Raw genomic sequence first — 25,813 nt, forward strand, 5'->3', positions numbered from 1 at the left:
AGGAGAGGCACTGGGTACCTGGGGCAGAGGTGGGAGACTTGCCACAAACCCTTTTACGACTTAAATTCTGAACCAAGTAAATGCATTAACTTGCCAAAAAATAAATTTTGAAAACATGAAGTTAAAAAAAAAACAACAAAACACCTGCCCTGTAAGTTAGTAGGACAAAGGACAGTAAAGAGTAGAAAACCCAAATCTCTCAAGATAAGGTCAGAATCGTGACTCACTCAGGCACCTCCCCTCCAAGCCCTGCCACCTTCATAAGGTCTTGGGGCTCAGGAAGGGAGACCCGTGTGCCAGGCTGAGGGCCATCGCATGGCCACATCAATTGGCCCCAGGTCTCGAAGGCAAGGCCCAGCCCACCTGGCCACTGGCTTTCCACTTGCTCATATCCAACTCCTACCACCTGCTTGTCCCAGGCAGCCCCATTTTGTGTCCCAGCCTCTGCAGGTAACAAGGCCTTTCTGGAGCAGTCTCTACTAAAGCAACAGAGCCTGCTTCTCTCTCATACCCAGGGTATCTAAGGACCCTCTCTGGAACTGCTCCTCTACTCCCAGCCTCTGGCTGCAGAGTGGAGATGGGGAAGGCGGAGCAGCCAGGGTTAGTTACACAGGGCCCAACTCTTGGGCCACTTTGGTCCAGGTAAGCAGGTGACCAAGCCAGACCCACAGTCCCCTCCTCCGAGTGTGGAATCAGAAGGGGGAATGACAGCACCTGTCTCTCTAGGCAGCTGAGGCCCTGTGTTCTCAGGAGGCTTTGCTGGCCATGCTGTCTGCTGTCTGGCCACAGGGGCAGGGAAGGTGGTAGGCAGAGCTTGCATAAGGCAGATGCCCAGAGAGGAACAGACTGGAAAGTCAAAGAATCCTTCTGGAATTTGAGCCCCTGGTTCCAATGTGCTCCAAGGGCCCAGCTTTGGGACCCTGCTTTGGGGACCCCTGCTTGATGAGGGTGGCATATGGCCATTAGTCCATTACCCATACCTTCCCCATCATGAAGAGAGACACTAAAAAATAAATCACAACAAATAACAAGTGCTGGACGGCGAGAAGCTGGATCCCTCCTGTATTGCTGGTAATGATGTAAAACAGTACAGCTGCTTTGGAAAACAGTCTGGCAGTTCCTCCAAACATTAAACAGAGTGACCATCTGACCCAGCAATTCCTCTCCTACAAATATAACCAAGAGAAATGCAAGCACAGGTCCACACAAAACCTTTCCCACAAAGGCTCATGGCACTGCTATTCACAACAGCCAAAGAGCAGAAACAGTCCAAATGTCCATCAACTTTTAGTTTAATAAAAACGTGGTCCATCCCACAGTAGAGTATTATTTAGCAATAAAAAAAGGAATGAAATACTGACATATGCTCAACATGGAAGACCCTTAAAACCATAATGGTATGATGGTGATAAAAAAAAAGCTAGTCACGCTCTTTCCGCCACCTTTCCGTGCCGCCACAATGGTGCGCATGAATGTCCTGACTGATGCTCTCAAAAGCATCAGCAATGCCAAAAAGAGAGGCAAACGCCAGGTGCTTATCAGGCCATGCTCCGAAGTTATCGTCCGGTTTCTCACTGTGATGATAAAGCACGGTTACATTGGCGAATTTGAAATCACTGACGATCACAGAGCTGGGAAAATTGTTGTGAACCTCACAGGCAGACTAACAAGTGTGGTGTGATAAGCTCCAGACTTGATGTGCAACTCAAAGATCTAGAAAAATGGCAGAATCATCTGCTTCCATCCCGCCAGTTTGGTTTCATTGTATTGACAACCTCAGCTGGCATCATGGACCATGAAGCAGCAAGACGAAAATGCACAGGAGGGAAAATCCTGGGATTCTTTTTCTAGGGATGTAATACATATATTTACAAATAAAATGCCCCATGGGAAAAGATAAAGAAAAAAAGCTAGCCACAATGGCTACTCCACCTTTTGGCTAAGATCAAGTGTAGAAAAAAGCCAGCCACAAAAGACCACCACTTGTGTGATATCATGTATGTGAAAAGTCTAGAATAGGCAAGTGTGTAGAGATAGAAAGTAGATAACTGGTTGACTGAGGGTGGGGGAAAGGAGAATGGAAAATGACCGCTAGGGGTGCATGATTTCTCTAAGAAGGGACACAAATGTTCCGAAATTAGTTGTGATGGTTTAGTATATTTAGTTGAATACTAAGAAACATTGAATTTTATACAGGAAATGGGTGAATTGTAGGGTATGTGAATCATATCACAATAAAGCTTTTTTTTTTTTTTTTTTGAGACAAGGTCTTACTCTGTCACCCAGGCTGAAGGGCAGTGGCACTATCATGGCTCATTGCAGCCTCAACCTCCCAGGCTCAGGTGATCCTTCCACCTCAGCCTCCCAAATAGCTAAGATTATAGGCACACACCACACCTGGCTTTTTGTACTTTTTGTAGAGATGGGTCTCACTATGTTGCCCAGACCGGTCTTGAACTCCTGAACTCTAGCAACCTGCCTGCCTCGGCCTCCCAAAGTGCTGAGATTACAGGTGTGAGCTACTGTACCTGGCCTGCTTTTATTTTTTTCTTAAAGAGATGCTCTATTGCCCAGGCTGGAGTGCAGTGGCTATTCAGGCTCACTGCAGCCTCCAACTCCTGGGCTCAAGTGATCTTCCCACCTCACCCTTCCAAGTAGCTGGGACTATAAGTAAAGCTCTTTTTTAAAAAACATGGTGGCTCACGCCCATAATCCCAGCACTTTGAGAGGCCAAGATGGATGGATCACCTGAGGTCAGGAGTTCGAGACCAGCCTGGCCAATGTGGTGACACCCCATCTTTTTTTAAAAAAAATTTATTAAAAATTTTTTTAAAGTTTAAAAAAAAAAGACTGATTGAAGTACTACTCTGTGTTCTGGGACAAGTCACACAGCATCTCTGAGCCTCAATTTTCCCACCTATAAAATGGGAGGGTAGGGTATAGAAAGGCTAGATCAGTGCTTCTCAAACTGCAGTATATTCATAATCGCCTGGCAACCTGCAGGTTCTGATTCTGCAGCAGGCCCAAGATTCTGCATTTCTAACAAACTCTCAGGTGATACTGGTCCATATTGGAAATAGGCTCCCTCCAGCTCTCATGCTTTAGGAATCTACTCTTGCCCACTCTCTGTGAATTCCTAGAGCATGTGTGGTTACTGTACTACTCAGGACTCACAGGGTCCTCTAAACACCCAAATCGAAGTTGCCAGGCAGAGTCACTGGCTGGAGAATGGCAGCAGAAGGTTAAGAATCTCCCAAATCCACCCAAGCACAGAGCACCTGGCTGGGCAAGAGAAGTCCCCAACCTGCAAAGCACAGAGCCAGGGTGTTTTCTTTGCACAGCTATCTTCTTTGCCCGTGGAAAGAAAGAGGTGAGGAAGAACAGCAAGTCACCTGTCACAACCTCAACGCAGTGGCTAACAAGTCTTAGTATACCTAAGAATTGATCACTGTAATGCGTAGTGAAAACAGACCCCCACCTCTTCCCAGTTCCAACACAGCTTGTATGACCCATAAACATTCCATCTTTACTCTGGGCTTCCTTTCTCCTCCTGTGAAATGATGGGGTTGGAACAATCATGGTAGCCACTTGTGTAGAGTGACTCCTTTATTTATTTAATTTTTTTTTTTTTGAGACAGAGTCTCACTCTGTCACTCAGACAGGAGTGCAATGGCGCAATCTCACCTCATCACAACCTCCACCTCCCACGTTTGAGTGATTCTCCTGCCTCAGCCTCCTAAGTAGCTGGGATTACAGGCATAAGCCATCACAACTGGCTAATTTTTGTATTTTTAGTAGAGTCAGGGTTTCACCATGTTTGCCAGGTTGGTCTCGAACCCCTGACCTCAGGTGATCTGCCCGCCTCAGCCTCCCAAAGTACTAGAATTAATTATAGGCATGAGCCACCCACCGTGCTTCGCCAAGAGTGGCTCCTTTAAAACAAAAGGCAAAACACCTTCCTCATTCAGAGCAGAGACTCTACACATTCTTCCAAGTAGTAATTTCTTTTTTAAGACAGGTCTTGCTCTGTTGTCCAGGCTGAAGTGCAGTGATGCAGTCTCGGCTCACTGCAGGCCTCGACCACCCAGGTGAAAGCGATTTTCCCACCTCAGTCTCCCGAGTAGCTAGGACCACAGATGTCACCACCACACCTGGCTAATTTTTGTATGTTTTTAGAGACGGGGACACTTCGTTGCCCAGGCTGGTCCTGAACTCCTGGGCTCAAGTGATCTGCCCATCTCGGCCTTCTGAAGTGCTGGGATTTAATCTTTTTTTTAATAGTTTTTTTTTCTAAGTAGTAATTCTAACCATAGCACAGTGGCCTCTGAAACCTGACTCCAGAGCCCATTTCACTAAAGAGCAAAGTGGGTCTTCCCACCCCTGATCTGCCTTCCCTCTCTTCTCCTCCAAATATCCACAAAAAAAATTGCTGAAGTTAGTGGCAGAAGAAAAGTAACACTTACTGAGACCCTCTGAGGCACCTGGCCTGTTAATGTGATTTTTCCACATAGTATCATATAAATCACAATCCTGTTTCTGCAGTGACTAGAGCAAAATAGGAGCACAAAGTTTATTAAACCAGGGTCCCCTCCCCCAGCCCCACTGATGGTCTGTCCTGACCGCCAGGCACCTGCTTGGTCTAGGGTGGACACCAGCAGGGTTCCAGGCAGGCAGGTAGAGTCACTTGGGACTAGAAAGGTTTTGATGCTTCAGTGAGTGGCTGCTGTGTCTGTCCTTCAAATGGGTCATCATGAAGTCATGAAACGAAATTTTAGGGACCTGCTTCAATCTGTCTTCAACCAAGGATGTCTACCACATCCCCCAGTGAAAAGGTGACCTGCCCTGTGGGCCTGTAATAAGTGCTGCTGACTGACTCGCCAGGGCTTCCAACACTTCTGTGCTGAGTCTAATCTGTTCACAGACTTTACGACACACTTCAACTTGGACAGAAAATCTTTTGGATGGCTCTTTTTTCTTTAAAGTACTTCCAGAATATAGATGGTTTTAATGTAATTCTTATTTATTTACTTATTTTTGAGATGGAGTCTTGCTCTGCTGCCCAGGCTGGAGTGCAGTAGCACCACCTTGGCTCACTGCAATCTCCGCCTCCCAGATTCAAGCAATTCTCCTGCCTCAACCTCCCAAGTAGGTTTAGCTGGGATTACAGGCGTGTGCCACCACGCCCAGCTAATTTTTGTGTCTTTAGTAGAGATGGGGTTTCACCATGTTGGCCAGGCTGGTCTCGAACTCCTGGCCTCAGTTGATTCAGCTGCCTTGGCCTCCCAAAGTGCTGGGATTACAGGCATGAGCCACCATGCCCAGCCATATTACTTATTATTTTACAGATAGGGTCTTGCAATGTTTCCCCAGCTGGTCTTGAACTCTGAGCTGAAGGGATCCTCCTATCTCAGCCTCCCAAGTAGCTAGTACTACAGGCATGAACCATCACACTCAGTACTGTGATTACTAAGAACATATTATTCCCAGGCATTGGACTGTCTGGAATTCAATCATTATGTTTTAATTAATTGGCCCATCATTACTTAATACATAATTCCAGTTTGACATAACCATGTAGAGACCTTTAAAACATTGAAAATCTTTTTTTTTGAGATGGAGTCTTGCTATGTCACCCAGGGTGGAGTGCAGTGGCACAATCTTGGCTTACTGTAAACTCCACCTCCCAAATTCAAGCAATTCTCTTGCCTCAGCCTCCTGGGTAGCTGGGATTACAGGCACGCCACCACACCTGGCTAATTTTTGTATTTTCACTAGAGATGGGGTTTTACCATGTTGGTCAGGCTGGTCTCAAACTCCAGAAAAAGTGATCCGCCCACCTTGGCCTCCCAAAGTGCTGTGACTACAGGCACGAGCCACCATGCCTGGCTCTAAAAATCATGTCTGTGTGCTATAAGCTGTGAAAAGCAATCTGTACAAGTAACCTCATATTTATTTCAACAGGTGCTGACTGGTTTTTAAAACAACAAAGAAATCCAGGCATGGTGGCACACATCTCTAAACCCAGCACTGTGGGAGGCCAAAGCAGGAGGTCAAGACCAACTCGGGCAACACAGGAAGATCCTGTCTCTATAAAATCTAAAAGTTAGCCAGGCTAAAGACTGCTCGAGCCCAGGAATTCAAGGCTGCAGGGAGCTATGATCACAGCACTGTACTCCAGCCCGGGTGACACAGCGAAGCCTGTCTCCCTAAAAGAAACAAACAAAAACAATGACAAAACACACCCCGTTAATTTATCGGCATTTTTATTAGTTTAGCCTGAGACTCACAAATTATGGAGAGCTGACATTTTGGAATGCATTTGTTCTTTGTCGTTTTCTTTTAAACCTTTGCATTTGGTTTACCACATTCTTTGCCGATTAAACATTTTTAAATGGTTTTTTTAAATTTTGGCCTATAGTATCTTTCCCATTTATTTATTTATTTACAGGGTCTCACTGTTACCCAGGCTGGAGTGCAGTGGCACGATCTCAGCTCACTACAGCCTCGACCTCTTAGGCTCAAGTGATCCTCCCACCTCAGCCTCCCGAGCGGCTGGGACTATAGGCGGGCACCACCATGCCTGGCTAACATTTCTAAATTTTATATGGCCAAAATAAAGTATCCTTATATGGCAAAAAAAAAATTATTTATAACTAGGTGAGTGTTGTGCCTATTTTACAGAAAATGGAGATGACAGGTTCAGCAGCTTGGGAAAAAGGAGAAGAACCAGAATTGGTTGCTGGGAACACCCAACTCCAACATTCATCACTTTCAACGTGCCACTCCATTTCTAGGAAAGGCTAATTAATAGTGTCATTCAGGCTGACATTTGAGGGAATGAGGGAAAGGTGTGTTTTTTTGTTTTTTCGTTTTTTTTGAGACAGAGTTTCACTCTTGTTACCCAGGCTGGAGTGCAGTGGCGTGATCACGGGTCACCGCAACCTCCGCCTCCTGGGTTCAGGCAATTCTCCTGCCTCAGCCTCCCGAGTAGCTGGGATTACAGGCACGTACCACCATGCCCAGCTAATTTTTTGTATTTTTAGTAGAGACGGGGTTTCACCATGTTGACCAGGATGGTCTCGATCTCTTGACCTTGTGATCCACCTGCCTCGGCCTCCCAAAGTGCTGGGATTGCAGGCGTGAGACACCACGCCCAGCCGGGAAAGGATTTTTAATTTAGTAACACATACTAGGTTTCTTTCATGGATATACAAAAGGACCTTCTTCATTCTTGTTATGGCTGTATCTTATTCCACTATGTCGAGGTTTAATACAGTCAGTGATTGTGGGAAAAGCAATAATGGCCGTATGGAAAATAACAGAGGAATAACTAATTTATTAATAAATAATTAATAAATAACAAATTTATTCCTTATGCACCATCATAAGTGTCAAAGTATCAAAGATTGAGGAAAGGCTTTTTTTAATTTAAAAAAAGACAGATATTATTAAAATCTTAAAGTGGAGAAGGCATTTCCTAAATGGGACATGAAACACAAAATAATTAAGATTAAGCCCAATAAACCTGATAATAAAAATTTAACTTCAAAACTTTTACGGACGGGCATGCTGGCTTACACCTGTAATCCTAGCACTTTGGGAGGCTGAGACAAGTGATTGGCTTGAGCCCAAGTGTTTGAGACCAGCCTGGGCAACATGGCAGAATCCCATCTCTACAAAATACAAAAATCAGCCAGGCTTGGCGGTGGGCATTTGTGGTCCCAGCTACTTGGGAGGCTAAGATGGGAGGATCACCTGAGCCCAGGAGGTTGAGGCTGCAGTGAGCCATAATCGCACCACTGCACTCTAGTCTGGGTGACAGAAGTGAGACTCTGTCAAAAAAAAGAAACTTTTGTTATGGGCCAGGTATGGTGGCTCATGGCCACAATCCCAGCACTTTGGGAGGCCAAGGCAGGAAGATGGCTTGAGGCCAAGAGTTCTAGACCACCTTGGCCAACACAGAGACCCTGTCTCTATAATTAGAAACAAAAAACAAAAATTATGTAAAAGAGGCCATGTGCAGTGGCTCATACCTGTAATCCCAGCACTTTGGGAGGCTGAGGCAAATCACTTGAGTTCAGGAGTTCGAGGCCAGCCTGGCCAACATGGCAATACTCTGACTCCACTAAAAATACAAAAATTGGCTGGGTGTGGTAGTGGGCGCCTGTAATCCCAGCTACTCGGGAGGTTGAGGGAGGAAAATCACTTGAACCTGGGAGGCGGAGGTTGCAGTGAGCTGAAATCATGCCACTATACTCCATTCTGGGACAGAGCAAGACTCCATCACCAAAAAATATGTGTGTATATATATATCTATAGATATACGTATATCTATATATATATCTATAGATATATATATATATATGTAAAAGAAATAATCAAACTAATTTAAAAAGGAATGAAAAAGTGGGAAAATATTTCCAGTGCATACTATAATATCCCAAATATACAAGGAACTCTTACAAATAAAACCCCACTTGAAAAATGGGTAAATCACGTGAAAGGCAAAAAGAAGAATAAAATGAAAAAATATTTAACATCATTGAGGTAAGGAAAATTAAAACAAGAAAACCCTATCTCTCCCCCACCAGTTACCAAAGGGTAACAGTGGTAAAAGCAAAGAAAAACAGACTTTCTTCAGTCATTCAAAGAAGTTATATATGCCAGACACTGGGCTAGGCCTCACAGTGAACAAGATGGCCAAGTTCTCTGCCCTCAAGGAGTTTGTGTTTCAGGTATGGTAGAGACTGGAAAAAGGTAAGGGAGGAGGAAATAAACAAGTATTCAGATCATTATTGTTCACAAAGTACAAATTGGCACAACTTCACTGGAGGGCAATATGGCAGTATCTTCCAAAATGTGGTGTTGGCAATTCCATTTCTAGATGTGTATCCTACAGCTATTTTCACTCCCGCTTAAACACAAAGATGTACATAGACATTCATGGATTACTAGAGCCCCTGGGTTATAACTATGAAAACAATGGAAACCAGCCTAAGGTTCCTCAACAGGACAAGCTATATGACATCCATACAATGTAGTGTAACCAGTAAAGATCTGAGTTTGCTTATTATATTTTTTAATGTACCCACATGAAAAGACATTGAAGAGATTTTGTTTGGGGGGAAAAAAAGGCAGCAGGACACAGTGGCTCATGCCTATAATCCCAACACATTAGGAGGCTGAGGAGGGAAAAATTGCTTGAGCCCAAGAGCTCTAAGCTGCAGTGAGCTATGACTGTCACTGCATTCCAGCCTGGGCAACAGAGCGACACTGTCTCTAAAACACACACAAAATTTTTTTTTTTTTTTTAAAAAGCAAGTTGTTGGCCAGGCATGGTTGCTCACGCCCAGCACTTTGGGAAGCCGAGGCAGGTAGATCACCTGAAGTCAGGAGTTCGAGACCAGCCTGGCCAACACGTGAAACCCCATCTCTACTAAAAATACAAAAATTTGCCAGGTGTCGTGGTGGTGGCAGGCACCTGTAATCCCAGCTACTCAAGAGCCTGAGGCAGGAAAATCGCTTGAACCCGGGAGGCAGAGGTTGCAGTGAGCCAAGATAACACCACTGCACTCCAGCCTGGGCGACAGAGCAAGACTCCATCCCAAAATCAAAATAATAATTTTTATAAAGCAAGTTATCTATCAAACAATACATAAAATATGATCCCATTTCCCTTAAAAAGCATGAAGTACAAGGTACACACGGGAACATATATGAAGTTATATGCATGTGTTTCTATAGAAGTGGACATATATGGGTTAAGATATGACTAAGAAAAATCTCAAAGGAAGGACTATGGCACATTTTCTATAATATATATGGTTTGGCTGTTCTATTTTATAATAAGAATGTACTACTTTATACTCAGGAAAAAAAATAAGGGGAAAACTTTTTTTAAGTAATATATTTTAGAGTCATTTGGTTTATTCAATTTATATTCCAAAATTTCAGGCTAAAAATTAATCTGGAAAGAAAATTTCAGCTATGGAGAAAAGATAACAAAGTCACTAATCCTTTGCCTCATTCCTTGAATTCAAAGTCACTGATATAATTGGGAAGAAGGAAAATATAACTGAGTACTTACTGCTTGCCAGACATTTGTTATTCATGTAACCCACAAAGTGAAACCCACAAAGTGAAACTGTCCTGGTTTCATAAATGAGGAAACTAGGGCTTCAAAGATCAAGTGATTTTCCTGGAGTAGAAGCTGGTCAAAAAGACAGAACTGCAAATCTGTTGGGTTCTAGGAGCAGGGAAGACAAGGATTTTCCCCTGGGACTCTTATCTCTCTCCCCAGGGTTGCTGTGGGTGGAAAGCAGGAGGGTTGGGGTAGGGTAGGAGCAACTGATAATAAATGTTTTTTTCCTCGAAAGGAGGCATTTTCTCCCCACTCCATTCCTTTCCCCCAGAAAGCTTCATACACCCTCCCCAGAGCTGCATCAGGAGTACCAGGTGGCAGAGCCCTTTCACCCAAGTGCCTAGCCTGGAATCTTGCCTGCAGGAACTCCAAGGAAAAGCAGGCAGAGAAGGAAAGGGTGCTTCCCCTTCTAGAACGCCCTTTATTATTGCATCCCAGTTCAATCACTCCCCTGGCTTTCAAAAATAAGTGACATGAGAGGGGAACCTGATTTCACCTCTCAGCTGGTCATCTGTAAGATGGGAACAATGCATTTTGGGAGAGTAACTCAGAAGAGAATATCAGAAAAGTGCTTTCCAAATTCTCAAGTGCCAACAAAAGGTTGAGGTTCTCACCTACCAGGTAATACAAACCTTCCTTAACCCAACAGTTTAAGGCATTTAAGAGTTCGGTGCTTTCTGTAATCTTTATTTCAAAAGTGTTATTTCAACACCTTGCAGAGAAAATTCTCCTCAGGGTTATGTCCATCATGTGGTTGTACACTGAGTGAAGAACGAACAGAAGGCCAGGCACAGTGGCTGCTCACGCCTATAACCCCAGTACTTTGGGAGGCCGAGGCAGGTGGATCACTTGAGGTCAGGAGTTCAAGACCAGCCTGGCCAACATGGTGAAACCCCATCTCTACTAAAAAAATATACCGGCGGGGCATGGTGGCTCACACCTGTAATCCAAGCACTTTGGAGGCCAAGGCGGGCAGATCACCTGACATCGGGCGTTCAAGACCAGCCTGACCAACATGGTGAAACCTCATCTTAAAAAAAATTACATAAAATAAATAAAAATTTTAAAAATACCAAAAATTAAGCTGCATATAGTGGCAGGCACCTGTAATCCCAGCTACTCAGGAGGCTGAGGCAGGAGAATCACTTGAACCTGGGAGGCAGAGGTTGCAGTGAGCCTAGATCGCACCTCTGCACTCTAGCCTGGGCAACAAGAACAAAACTTCCATCTCAAGAAAAAAAAAAAAGAACAGAAAAGTGAAGCAGACCTTCCCTAAGCTACTGCCGTTCAACTCTAAGAGATGGACGGAGTTCTTAGCTTGAGAGCCAAACCTGAGTTAATCTTTGAATTGGGAAAAGAAGGCGTAAAACCAGCAAAAAATTATTCAAGTCCCAACTCGATGATCTTGTTAACTTCCAAAACAGGATTGATGAGATGTTTCCTCTTTATTAATAACAATGGCTGGCATGTGAGTGTTTGCTATGTGCCAGGCATTTCAGTATTCTACATGCATTAGCTCGTTTTACCCAAACAGCAGCAGCACCTGTAGGGAGTTTACTTCATCCAGCTTACAGATAAGGAATTAGAGGCAAAGAAAGATTAAGTGACCTCAACAGGTGGTTGGCAGATGGCTTAGCCTCAGCAAGGTAGATGGAGTTCTAAGTTAGATATCTGGTCTACCTCTCCAGCTCTATCATTCATATTTCCCCTTTTGAAACCCTTGTCATTCTGAACCACTTAGGATTCCTGAGCTAGAAAGAGTTCAACTGCACCCCCATGCTTACCTTTGCTCTCCTCTCAGTGAGCCACCATCTGCCCCCAACCAACAGGAAATTTAACTCCATGAATGAATGAATGAAAGTAAGCATTTTAAGAAAATTCATTACTTAAGACTCAAGATTTGCTTTGATGGAAAATATCAAAGCATTCCCCACTGCAAGCCATTCTTGCAATGTTGTTTCTTATCTCAAAACCAGAATTCCCTAAGTAGATCGCCTGGGGTTCTCTCTTCTCTGCTCTCTAGCACTCCTCCTCCTCCGCATCCCTCCACAACCCTCCACACCCTCCTCATCCCTTCCCTCAGGCTCCAGCCTTCAGAAAGATCTGTCTACAATGACCTTTGGCCACTGACAAAGAGGTTATCTAGAACTTTGCAAACTTCTACTGAAAGCTATCCACCCCTTGGAAGGACTTTTTCAGAGGAAGAGGACAGACTTTGTTTTTCAAACCATTTTTACCTATCTAAAACTAGCCACTGGGCTTGGTGATGACACACCCCCATGAAACACACCTGGCCCAAGCCACCTGTCCTCAAGTCATTGGTTTGACACTGCACTGAGAAATGGGCATCCAGTAGTTTCAGTGACTTTTGATTTAAACCTATAGCATCTTCTCCATGTTTTCAGAGAACTTTAAACACATCATTATGAGGAAGAGGACGACATGCAATGGCTTCACAAGAATAATGCATTAACTACCAGAGAGCCTTATAAACACTTAATAACAGACTTCCCAATTAACCAAAAAGATCTTGAATGATGTGTCAAAACTACCTTTTAGGCCAGGCACGGTAGTGCTTCACTCCTATAATCCCAGCACTTTGGGAGGCCAAGGCGGGTCGATCACAAAGTCAAGAGATGGAGACTATCCTGGCCAAAATGGTGAAACCCTGTCTCTACTAAAAATACAAAAATTAGCTGGATGTGGTGGTGTGCGCTTGTAATCCCAGCTACTCGGGAGACTGAGAAGGAGACTTGCTTGAAGCCAGGAGGCAGAGGTTGCAGCCTGGCGAGAGTGAGACTCTGTCTCAAAAAAATAAGAAATATAAATAAAATTTTTAAAAACTACTTTCTAAGAATTCCATCTTGGGAGACCGAGATGAGTAGATCACCTGAGGTCAGGATTTTCGACAACAGCCTGGCCAACATGGCTAAACCCCATCTCTATTAAAAAATGCATCTGTAATCACAGCTACTTGGGAGGCTGAGGCAGGAGAATTGCCTGAACCCAGGAGGTAGAGGTTACAGTAAGCCAGAGATCACACCACTGTACTCCAAGAGACTCGATCTCAAAAGAAAGAAAAGGAAAAGAATTGTATAAATGTATAAATGCCTTTTGGTCATATGATGTAGCATAGGTTACTTAAATGAGGTACACTGAAAAAGATACCTAGTGCAGCATTACTGATGGGGGTGATCAAATCATTCCTATTTTTAGATTTTCTAAATATTTAGAGAGCAACTCCTATACTCTCAAGGTACCCAAGCTTAATACTGAGTATGCAATATAGGCTGAGCATCCCTAATCTAAAAATCCAAAATCTGAAATGCTCCAAAATCTTAAACTTTTTGAGTGCTGATGTGACCCCACAGATTATCCACATGGGCGGCTGAGATCATCTTTTCTGATGGCTCAGTGTATGCAAGCTCTGTTTTATAAACAAAATTATTTAAAATGTATAAAATTACCTTCAGACTATGTGCCTAAGATGTACATGAAAATTTCGTGTTTAAATGTGCGCCAGAGCCCCCAAAAAATCTCATTATGGATACACAAATATCCCAAAATCCAAGAAAATCCAAAATCCAAAATACTTCCAGTCCCAAGCATTTAGGAAAAGGGGTATTCAGCCTGTATTTTAAAATTTTAGGGGCCAGGCAGTGGCTCATGCCTGTAATCCCAACACACTGGGAGGCCGAGGAAGATTGTTTGAGCTCAGAAATTTGAGACCAGCTTGTGCAACATAGTAGGATCTTGTCTCTACAAAAAATAGAAAAATTAGGGCCGGGCACGGTGGCTCACGCCTGTAATCCCAGCACTTTGGGAGGCGGATGGATCATGAGGTCAAGAGATCGAGACCATCCTGGTCAACATGGTGAAACCCCATCTCTACTAAAGATACAAAAAATTAGCTGGGCATGGTGGCGCGTGCCTATAATCCCAGCTACTCAGGAGGCTGAGGCAGAAGAATTGCCTGAACCCAGGAGGCGGAGGTTGCGCTGAGGAGCCGAGATTGCACCATTGCACTCCAGCCTGGTTAACAAGAGCAAAACTCCGTCTCAAAAAAAAAAAAAAATCGAAAAATTAGCTGGGCGTGGAAGCACATGATTATCTCAGCTACCTGAGAGGCTGAGGGAGGAGGATTTGATTGTTTCAGTAGGTGGAGGCTGCAGTGAGCCATGACTGTGCCACTGCATTCAGCCTGGATGAAAGAGCAAGACCCTGTCTCAAAAAAAAGAAACTTAATATATGGCTCAGCCCTACAGAACGTCCATTCTATTATAAGAGGCAGATACTAAAACAATTACGTTGTGTATTTTTTCCAGCAGTTCTGACAATATTCTCCCCTAAATAACAAAAGGAAATAGTGAAATAACATGCAGACATTTTACATGTTTAGAATACTTTTAATAATAATGGAAAGTGTTATTATAATAATAGTATTTAACAAAATCAAGAAACCACTGCATAAAACATATAATCTCATCCTTTTTTTTTTTTTTTTTTAAATTGAGATGGAGTTTCGCTCTTGTGTTCTTCTTACCCAGGCTGGAGTGCAATGGCGCGATCTCGGCTCACCGCAACCTCCGCCTCCTGGGTTCAGACAGTTCTCCTGCCTCAGTCTCCCGAGTAGCTGGGATTACAGGCACGGTCCACCATGCCCAGCTCATTTTTTGTATTTTTAGTAGAGACGGGGTTTCACCAGGATGGTCTCGATCTCTTGACCTCGTGATCTACCCGCTTTGGCCTCCCAAAGTGCTGGGATTACAGGCGTGAGCCACTGTGCCCGGCCCCCCTCCTTTTTTTTTTTTAAGAAAAAGTATAGAAGGAAAAAAAAAGAAAAAAGTTTAGAAGGAAGTTTTTTTTTTTTTGAGACAGAGTCTTGCTGTCACCCAAGCTAGAGAGCAGTAGCTCAATCTCGACTCACTGCAACCTCTGCCTTCTTGGTTCAAGTGATCCTCCTGCCTCAGCCTCTGCAGCAGCTGGGATTACAACAGTCTACCATCACGCCCAGCTAATTTTTGTATTTTTAGTAGAGACAAGGTTTTACCACATTGGCCAGGCTGGTCTTGAACTCCTGACCTCAGGTGATCTACCCACCTCAGCCTCACAAAATGCTGGGATTATAGGCATGAGCCACCGTGTCCAGAGAAGGGTGTCTTAACGGTTGTAAAATCCTTCTGTAAGAATGAATTACTGGGAATGGTTAAAAAGAATAATAAAAGGAACCTCTTGACCATAGGAAAGTTATTTCTAAGCTACAAAAATTAATTCAATGAGGAATTCGGCAAGAACATCAGTGGTACAGGGAAAGTATCTATATAAGGGTCAATTTAGAATTTTCTTTTATTACTATACTTAAGTTCTGGGACATACGTGCAGAACGTCCAGGTTTGTTAACATAGGTATATATGTGCCACGGTGGTTTACTGCACCCATCAATCCATTATCTACATTAGATGTTTCTCCTAATGCTATCCCCCTCCCCTTGTCCCTCACCCCACTACAGGCCCCAGTGTGTGATTTCCCCTCCCTGTGCCCATTATGCTCTCATGTTCTAATTGTTCAACTCCCACTTATGAGTGAGAACATGTGGTTTTGGTATTCTGTTCCTGTGTTAGTTTGCTGAGAATGAAGAGTTCTTTTTATGTTTCAGAAATGTCCCAGCACTTTGACAGGCTGAGGCAGGAGGACTGCTTGAGCCCAGGAGTTCAAGAGCAGCCTGGCAAATAATGGTAAAACTCCATCTCTACCAAAATTACAAAAATTAGCCAGGTGTGGTGGTACACCCCTGTGGTCCCAGTTACTCAGGAGGCTGAGGTGGGAGGATCCCTTGAGCCTGGGAGGCAGAGGCTATTGTGAGCGCCACTACACTCTAGCCTGGGTGATACAGCCAGACCCTGTTTCAAAAAAAGAAAAAATGTTGACTCTTTAAAGTCGTGAGAAAAAGGTAGGAAAAGCCAGGGAATAACTAGAAAAATAAATAAACTCAGATTTTCAAAGCACGCCATAAATCCAAATACATTTCAGTAAGTGTTAACATTTAGGTACCTCTAAATGAAATTCAGAAAACTACTCAGGCTAATTGATTCAGGGATGGGCAGGCATTTTCTTTTAAGCACAAAATAAATGTTTATTTTCAAAGAATGAGAGATTTGACTATAGACATTTAAAATAGATTTCTACAGAAAAAGAAATCACAACATATATCTCACACCCTAATTATAATTATCACACCATAAAAATTACGTGGTCTGCAACCATCAGAGAAAAATGCTTGCAACAAATGGCAGCTAAAAGGTTGGAATGTATTCTTCAAAAACAGTATGCCCTTATCCGTAAGACATAAACACCCCCACAGAGAAATGTGCAAAGAACCGGAATATAATAAACAAAAAGATCAATAAATGTATTTTAAAATATTCAACTGCATAACAATCACAGAAATGCTAATTTTAAGGTAAGGGTGATGGTACACACCTACAGTCCCAGCTACCTAGGAGGTTGAAGAGAGAGGATCACTTGAGCTCAGAAATTTGAGTCCAGCCTGGGCAGCCAAGACAGATCCCAGCTCAGAAAAAAAAAAAATGCAGCCGGGCAGGATGGCTCACACCTGTAATCCCAGCACTTTGGGAGGCCAGAGGCAGGTGGATCACAAGGTCAAGAGATTGAGACCATCCTGGTCAACATGGTGAAACCCCATCTCTACTAAAAATACAAAAAATTAGCTGGGCGTGGTGGCGTGTGCCTGTAGTCCCAGCTACTCAGGAGGCTGAGGCAGGAGAATTGCCCGAACCCAGGAGGCGGAGGTTGCGGTAAGCCGAGATCGCACCATTGCACTCCAGCCTGGGTTACGAGAACAAAACTCCGTCTCAAAAAAAAAAAAAAATGCTAGTTTAGGATTAAATTCCATGTTTCACTAATCAGATGCCAAAAAACAACTAATATTAGAAAAGAGACAATAAAATGTACACTGCTGGCTGGCACGTAAATTGGTACATTCTTCTGAGAAGGCAATTTGGTGATATGCATCAAAAGCCTCAATGTTCAAACCCTTTGACCCAGAAATTCTATTTCTTGGGTATTTACTTTTAAAATAAATAAATAATCAGCATTTCACAGGAAGATTTATATACAAGGATGTTGCTCATCATAGCAGTATTTAATTTTTAACAACTGGAAACTAAGTGGCCATAATATGAAAGGGTTAAAGCCATAGAATGTACAATGTATCACTACGCAGCCATTACAAAATGTAAATCCTCAAATCATTTTTAATGACATGAGAAAGCTGACAGAGTAAATGAAAGAAAAAGGATATATGTCTGCAGCATAATCACAGAAGCTATATACACAAACATGTAGAAATAAGGTTAGCAGTGGTTTCTGGTGAACTTGGAGGGGATTTTAATTTTAATTTTCTTCCTTTTGCTTTTCTAAATTATTCAAACTTTCTGTAAAGAAAATGGATTTTAATAATCTAGAAAATGTAATTTTAAAAATATCTAAATATACCAAATTAATATAAGAAGATGAGACCACAGGGGTAACTCCTTTTTCTCTGTTTTTACTGAGCTATGAGAGGATAAAGTTTTTAATTTTTTTTCTTTTCTTTTCTTTTTTTTTTTAACCAAGGCTGGAGTGCAATGGCGCGATCTCGGCTCACCGCAACCTCCGCCTCCTGGACTCAGGCAATTCTCCTGCCTCAGCCTCCTGAGTAGCTGGGATTACAGGCACACGCCACCATGCCCAGCTAATTTTTTGTATTTTTAGTAAAGACGGGGTTTCACCATGTTGACCAGGATGGTCTCGATCTCTTGACCATGTGATCCACCCACCTTGGCCTCCCAAAGTGCTGGGATTACAGGCGTGAGCCACGGCGCCTGGTTTAAATTCTTTTTTAAAAAACCAAGAAGGCCGGGCACAGTGGCTCACACCTGTAATCCCAGCACCTTGGGAGGCCAGGGTGGGTGGATCACCCAAGGTCAGGACTTCGAGACCATCCTGGCCAACATGGTAAAACCCCGTCTCTACTAAAAATACAAAAATTAGCTGGACGTGGTGGTGCATCACTGTAGTCCCAGCTACTAGGGAGGCTGAGGCAGGAGAATTGCTTGAACCAGGGAGGCAGAGGTTGCAGTGAGCCAAAGCTGCGCCACTGCCCTCCAGCCTGGGTAATAGAGCAAGATACCATCTCAAAAAAAAAAAAAAAATGTGGGGGGTAGCCAGGCATAGTGGCTCAAGCCTGTAACACCAGTACTTTGGAGGCCGAGGTGGGTGGATCACTTGAGGTCAGGAGTTGAAGACCAGCCTGGCCAACATGGTAAAACTCCATCTCTACTAAAAATACAAAATTTAGCTAGGTGTAGTGTCACACACCTGAAATCCCAGCTACTTGGGAGGCTGACACAGGAAAATTACTTGAACCCAGGAGGCAGAGGTTGCAGTGAGCCGAGAACGTGCCACTGCACTCCAGCCTGGGTAACAGTGAGACTGTCTCAAAGAAAAAAGAAAGAGTTGGAAGAGGTGGAGGAAAGGTAAGGAACTCAGCTAATGGCCTGACCAACTGGGGCAGGGAACAGGGCAGGGACAGACACAGTATCTTGGTCCAGGAGCGAGACCTCAGACCTTGGACCCACTCCTCAGCACCACAGGACGTAGCCAAAAAGAAGAACCACATCAAACCTCAATGGACGCTATAAGCATATTTTTTCCTGCTAATTTTAAGCAAGAAAGCAGAGGCCCAAAGAGGAAAGAAAAGTGCTCAAAGGTGCATAACTAGTTGGTAGCATTTGAACTTCCATGAAAGAGAAAGGCAAAGGGCAGGAAGCATTCCACACACCAGCACATACACATACTTGACCATGTCACCCACTATCCATAGCCACCACCTGCTGCAGATGGAACACAGGTCTCAGGGCCTGAGCTAGAAGCTCTAAAGCTGAGGGAGCTCGGCTGAGTAAGACCAACTGGGTCCAGCAGAGCTGCCCCTGTGGATAAAGCATCACCTTCCACCATGCTGCCTGTATAATGAGAGGCGGTTGCTTCTACCCAGAGGGAGGCAGACAGAGCGAGCTGCTACTTCTCAGCTAGTTTCTTGGCCCAGAAGCTGTCAAGTTCAGCAGTCAGCAGAGAGCCTGATGACCACGCTGGACTTCCACCCTGGCTGGCTCCCCAAATTGAGCAGTCAAAGTTCGCAGAGAGGAAGCTGAACGTGTAAGACACGTTGCTATGACACTGCAGTTCCTCCACAATTCCGTGGGACCCTACAGAAACCAGCGTTCCTCTGCCCTTCTGCTCTGCCCCTTTAAAGTACAGGGGTATCACACAAGTCGGGGTAGAGCAGACACAGTCCTTTGCTCATCCTTGCGGGATGCCTGGGTGGGTGGCCAGAACTGCTTCATGTCCGGGGCACACACAGAATAAAAGAGAAAGTAGAAGGTGACAAATCCACATGATGCTAGAGTGGCCACAAGATGACCCAGGAAGAAAGTGCAAAAAATACACACTCATAATCACGAGAGGAATCGTAAAAACGCTATCTATAAGGACATTTGCCCATGGTTTCTAACAAAGGGAACCAGCAACTGGACAACCACTATCACACCAGGCACCTCACAGACTTTCACTCTTTCCAACTCCACAAAATTATACCTCTTGTTTTACACATGAGAACTCCACGGCTCAGAGAAAAAGAAAAGGCTCAAAGGCACAGAGCTAGGAAGTGCCAAGAGTTGCAGTACAAACTCCAAAGCCCATTTCTCTCAGGACACGGTGAGGGAACTTGTCCCCATTGCCACAGAGGGCTTCTGTCCAGCATGGATGGGACCCTGCTCCTGTGCTGTGCAGGACATGGGCCAGCCTTCCCACCACTGCCAGGTGCAGCTCCAGAAAGGACCCAGGACCTGGGGTGCTGACGGTACTCAGTCTATGCCTTTGAAGGACACAATCGTGGTCACAATAAATGGTAACAAAGTGTCCAGGCCCATTGGCTCAGGCCTATAATCTCAGCACTTTGGGAAGACCAGCTGGGTGGATCACTTGAGCCCAGGAGTTTGAGACCAGCCTGGGCAACATAGTGAGATGCCCCACTCTACAAAAATCTTAAAAATTAGCCAGGCATGTTGGCATACAACCGTGATCACAGCTACTCAGGAGGTTGAGATGGAAGGGTGGCTTGGGCTGAGGAGGTCAAGGCTGCAGTGAGCCATGATCATGCCACTGCGTGTCAGCCTGGGCCACAAAGCAAGACACCGTCTCAAACAAAAAAAAAAAAAAAAGAAAGGCACAGTAATAATGCTACTAGTCACTGAGTATCTGCTCCATAGAGGAGCTATAGGAGGAATGAGGGCTATTACCTGTTACCCACATAAGGTATCTGATGTTTCCATTTTTCAGCTGAAGACACTAAGGCTGGAGGGGGTCACAGAGTTGGGAAGTGGAACCTGAACCTGCACCTGTTCTCTTTCCCGAGCCCCACCTCAGTGCCATGACAAAGTCATGAGGCCCAAATGGACCTTTCACATCAATTCCCCACTGATTCCAGGTTGTACCCTGGCCCGGGCCTCTGGCCACTACCTTGGTTGAGGTAGGTCAGCGTCTCTTCATGCAGCTTCACGGCTGGGGACGTGGCAGCACACAACACATACTGCAGGGGTGGCAGGCGGGCCTCATTCTCAGGGGACAGCTGGGGCTCCTCCTGCTTGAAGATGGGCAGAGCGAGCACATCACTGCAACACACAGGAAGCAGAGGTCAGAAGCCGAGCCCCACGGGGCTCCTGCACGGGGCTCCTGCACTGGGCCAGGGTGAAGCTGGAGAGATGACACAGACCACCGGGGCCCAGGGTGACACAGCACGTACGTCGCGGGTACTCACTGCACTCCTGCAACCCTCGCACTCCAGATGCTTTAAAACAGAGGAAACTGCTCCTTCATGACTCTAGTTTCACTCAGTGACCCCCAAACACTGATTCAAGGAGGTAAAAGGGCAAAATTACCTAACATCTACAGAAATCCTCTTCAGGCCAGAGACAGGCTAGCAAAGAAGTGACCTTCAGAAGACATTTATTTGGTGTCTATCTACAAATGATCACTCATAAAGTTTTACTTTTAGAATATAAATCTAAATAAAAATTTTTATTTATTAATCAACAATTCTATTTACCGGCCATTTCTCATACCATTACAACCCTATCCTCCAGGTTCTGTAAACTATGCAATGAACAAACCATTTCTTTCCCTCACCCAGGTTGAGACTCCCCTCCATCCGTTCTAAAGACAAGACAATTAGACACTGTTTTGGTCACACAGATCTGTCCAAAAGGCAAACAAGAAGGAAGGACCTTGGCTTCAAGTCTGATTTTGAGTTTTGGTTTTTGGTTTTTTTTTTTTTTGAGATGGAGTTTTGCTCTTGTTGCAAAGGCTGGAGTGCAGTGGCATGACCTCGGCTCGCTGCAACCCCCATCTCCTGGGTTCAAACAATTCTCCTGCCTTAGCTTCCCAAGTAGTTGGGATTATAGGCATGAGCCACCATGCCCCACTAATTTTTGTATTTTTAGTTGAGACGGGGTTTCACCATGTTGGTCAGGCTGGTCACAAATTCCTGACCTCAGGTTATCCACCCGCCTCTGCCTCCCAAAGTGCTGAGATTAGAGGCGTGACCTACCACGCCCGGCCCAAGTCTGTTTTCTTATCCAAGTGGGAAATCTTGAAATGCTTGCTCCAAATTTCTTTTCCTCCACCTCTTAACAAAACTATTTTAAAAAGGAAAAAATATCATTCCATATTAAAAAAAGGAAAAAATATCATTCTCACATCAGCCTACAACTTAATGAGGAAATTGTTTCGAGATGTACTATTTAGGCCAGGCACAGTGGCTCATGTCTGAAATCCCAGTACTTTGGAAGGCTGAGGTGAGAATACTGCTTGAAGCCAGGAGTTCGAGACCAGCCTGGGCAACATAGTGAGACCACCTTCCCCTGCCATCTCTTAAAAAAAAAGAAAAAGAAAAAGAAACAAAAAATCCAGCATTTTTAAAACATGCCTTCGCAAGAGACAAAGAATTCCTTGAGAACATGAATGACCTACAGGCAGGCAAGGCTTGTTAAAGGCCTCTAAATTATGAGCAGCACAGAAACAGGTGCCAAAAAAGTGCCAGTGCCCTTATCTTGATAACCGTCCTCCCTTCGTGTGTCCCTGACTAGGAATCCAACTGGCTGACCCCACTTCTCTGTATAAACAGAGTCACTGGTACAATCTGTTCCTTGCACATCATAAACCAGCGTCTCTACAACATAAACCCAGCACACACCCCAACAAGAGCTAATCAATTTTCAGAAGAGAAAAAGCCTGGCAATAAACATACACCTGGAAAACCTGCCCTGTGAGGGCCTCCCCTGTCACCATCCACTGCCAAAATATAAGGGCACAAGGCCGTCTTGGCTTCCCCCACAGGGCGTCTTCCTTTTGTGTGAGCAGGGCACACTCCCAGCCCAGGTGATGCTCTAGGAACACTGGGGACTGCACAATTTTCATGTTCGCCCAGACCATATCAAGTTAATAATCCATGGGCTGCTGCCTTTACATTTTTTAAAAAGGGGCGGGAAGGCAGAGGGAGTTAAGAACCATCACTCAACAGTAACTTGTTTCAAACTTGGCATCCTTATTTGCCAAGGAATAAAAGTCACGAGAACATCAAACAGAAAGGGGTAAGGGAGTACAGGCCTCTCCCCCGGTGAGGTCAGACAGCTTGCAGATCTGTGAAATGAGATGACCAAAAGTAAAATACAGAAAACCCAAGGAAAGGACAAGGCCCTCCCTCTAGAGTCAGGGGGTCAGGCGCATAGGGACAAACTCCCACCTTTGCCCTCACTGAGGCCAAAGGCCCCAGCTTCCAAAAAGTGGAATAAAAAAGAGCATGGACTTCTTTATCCATGGTCCCCCAATGACCCCAGAAACCAATATGGCCTTACAGCACCATCCACTCCCAACGATGGCCCTCCGCCTTTCACTAGATCCTAAAAGGTAATGTGAGGTACTCCAGACAAATTTCCATTTCGGTAGCAAATGGCAGAACTGTACCTTCCACGCAAGGGAGAATTATTCCCTAATGAAGTGATGACATTGTGGGTATCTAGGAAGTTTTAAGTACACTCACCTTCAACTCAGGGTCACCTTCAAACTCATTTTTAAGATATGGCAAGAACATACTTAATGGCTACAAACTAAAATTAAGGCAAAACTACAACTAAAACTTCAGTACAGCAAAAATGTATTCCATTGCAGCATTTCCGATAAGTGAACGGACACTTCATCTGTGGGTGATTAACATCTTCCCCTGGGCTTCCAAGAGCCCCCAGAGCAAATTCCGTTTGGTGGCATCCCCGTGGTCTGCCGGGTGGCTGTCAGCCTTGAGGGGTCTAGACTTTTGCCATTTCCTACTGCTTTGACCCATGAATAAAAACAGCGGACAAATCAGCTACACCCAATCATTCCCCCGCCTTCAGGAGCAAGGGATGTCTTCGGGGAGGACAAATACCTACCAGCAGCCAGGAATGATCAATAACATTTTTAAATCTACGTGGGAACTTCTTGGGGCCAAAACAAGCACTGAAGGTAGCTGTGGTATAGGGGCTGTCAATGCCTGTGACTCCTTCACCCTCATAATTCATCTTCCCTAAGCCCGTATCAAATGCCTTTTAGGTTAAATTAGGCACATTTCATAAACTGTGACTAGGATGGAAATAAGGGCAGGCTAAAGCTGGTTCAGGCGAGTTCACGAAGTGAAATGACTGCCCATTAGTCCTGGCCGGCAGCAGAGCAAGGAAAAACAATCCCCCGGGAGCAAGGGCACACGGGGGGTCCTACCGGCAAGAGGCGGGTGTGGGGAACCGTGCAAAACATGCAAGCCTTACTTTCCCCTCTGAAGGGCACTACTCAAATCCCTGCAGAAGAAGTAAGATTTCCATCAAGGGAAATAACCACGCGGGCCTCGGGCGAACACCCGCAAGACCATCGCGGGGAGCGGGCGGCCAGCCCCTCCGAGCACGCCGCCACCGGCCGCCGCCAGTCCGCAAGGCTGGGGCGCAGGTCCGCGCTCGCCGCCCTCCCCTGGTCCGACGAAGGGCATTCCAGAGGGCGCCAGGCAGGGAGAGGGGCCCCGGCGGACATGGGCAAAGAGCAGGGGAGGAACACGGGCACCAGGCTGCTGGCAGAAGTTTCCTGACTTCTCCGACACGCACGGGGAGGAGGACCGGGGGAGGAGGGCCGTGGGAGGCGGATGGGCCAGGCAGGTGCGCGCCCCGCGCCCTCCCTGCGGTCTCGGAGGAGCCCTCGCCGACAGCAGGCTCTGAGCGCCCGCCTCCCAGGCTGGCCCCCAACTCCGCAGGTCCCGTCCCGCCGGCGTCGTCTGTCAGTCCCTAGGCGGGACGCTGGGCGGGTCTCTCAGTCCCCAGAGGGCGACAGCTGGGAGGCCGGGGCCCAGGGGGGACGCCCCTTCTCCGCCCCCGGACATCCGACGGCGCCCAACCACGCACCCGGCCCGATCCCCCCGGAGGCGGCGCGCGGCCCTTACCGCAGGTAGCTGCTGGAGTTGTGTTGGTTGTAGTGCTCGGGCTGCGTGTGCCAGAAAAGCATGGCTGGACCTCCCACGCGCCCACTGGGGCGCGGCAGCCAGCGCAGACACCGGCCGCGCTCAGCTCCCACCTGCACCCAAAAGCCGCACTCGGAACCCGCGGGGCGGGCGGGCTCGGCGCATTTATCTGCGGCCAGGAGGCGGGACGGCGGCGGGACCCGCCCCTCAGGAAGCGCGGCCGGGAGGGCGGCTCCTCGCGGCCGCCGCACCTGGCCGACGGCGCGCGTGCCTTTACCGCGAGCGAGCGCGCCTCTGGGGCGGCCAGACCAGAGGGGCCGGGGCCGGTCGCCCTCCCCCAAGCTCCGATGTGGGGGGTCCAGGTGCCCCTTGCCGCCCTGAACCCGCCCCACGCGAACCCTCTGCCCTCTGCTCCCCACTCCGCGCCCAGGGCCAGTCTCCCGAGCGGCTCCGTGGTTAGGGAGAGGCTACTCAGAGCTCTGATGCCGGAGATTCCAGCCTAGGCCATGTCTGCCCCCTCTCCTCGCTCTTCTTTTTTCACAGCACTTTACACGCTCTGAAATCATGGCTTTTTTTTTTTTTTTTGAGACGGAGTCTTGCTCTGTCATCCAGGCTGGAGTGCAGCGGCGCGACCTTGGCTCACTGCAGCCTCCGCTCCCAGGTCAAGCAATTCTCCTACCTCAACCTCCCGACTAGCTGGGATTACAAGCGCCCGCCCGCTGCAACGCCCGGCTCCTTTTTGTATTTTTAATAGAGGATTCACCACGTTGGCCAGGCTAGTCTCGAGCTCCTGACCTCAGGTGATCTGCCCACCTCGGCCTCCCAAACTGTTGAAACACCAAGCCCAGCCGGCATTTTTTTTTTTTTAACTTGCGTATTGATTGTCTTTCCCATTAGACTGTAAGCTCCAAGGGGACAGGGCCTACCTGGCTCCCCAACACTTCATTACCCACACTGTCTAGAACAGTGCGTGGGACATAGTTAAGATGAATACTTGTTGAGTAAACATGGAAAAAAAAAAGGAATGCATCAAGGGAGTAACCAGAGAAGGCTTCCTGCAGGAGGTGACATGGCACTGAGGC

At 46.0% G+C, this 25,813-nt stretch overlaps 1 protein-coding gene and 1 pseudogene across 1 annotated transcript in view; one reads left to right on the forward strand and one right to left on the reverse strand.

Moving 5' to 3' along the window:
- Window positions 1-24,872, reverse strand: part of TFCP2L1 (transcription factor CP2 like 1) — a 69,946-nt gene extending 45,074 nt beyond the window's left edge. The window contains exons 1-2 of the mRNA XM_002749539.6: window positions 24,714-24,872; window positions 20,720-20,871 (exon numbers count right to left, since the gene is read on the reverse strand). Of these exons, the coding sequence (XP_002749585.2) occupies window positions 20,720-20,871; window positions 24,714-24,775 (214 nt within the window). The 5' untranslated portion in view covers window positions 24,776-24,872. The remainder of the gene's footprint in view (window positions 1-20,719; window positions 20,872-24,713) is intronic.
- Window positions 1,432-1,851, forward strand: LOC118154624 (small ribosomal subunit protein uS8 pseudogene; annotated as a pseudogene).
- Window positions 24,873-25,813: the final 941 nt, after the last annotated feature.

The sequence above is a fragment of the Callithrix jacchus genome, chromosome 6 (assembly GCF_049354715.1).
Source record: "Callithrix jacchus isolate 240 chromosome 6, calJac240_pri, whole genome shotgun sequence".
Lineage (NCBI taxonomy): Eukaryota > Metazoa > Chordata > Mammalia > Primates > Cebidae > Callithrix > Callithrix jacchus.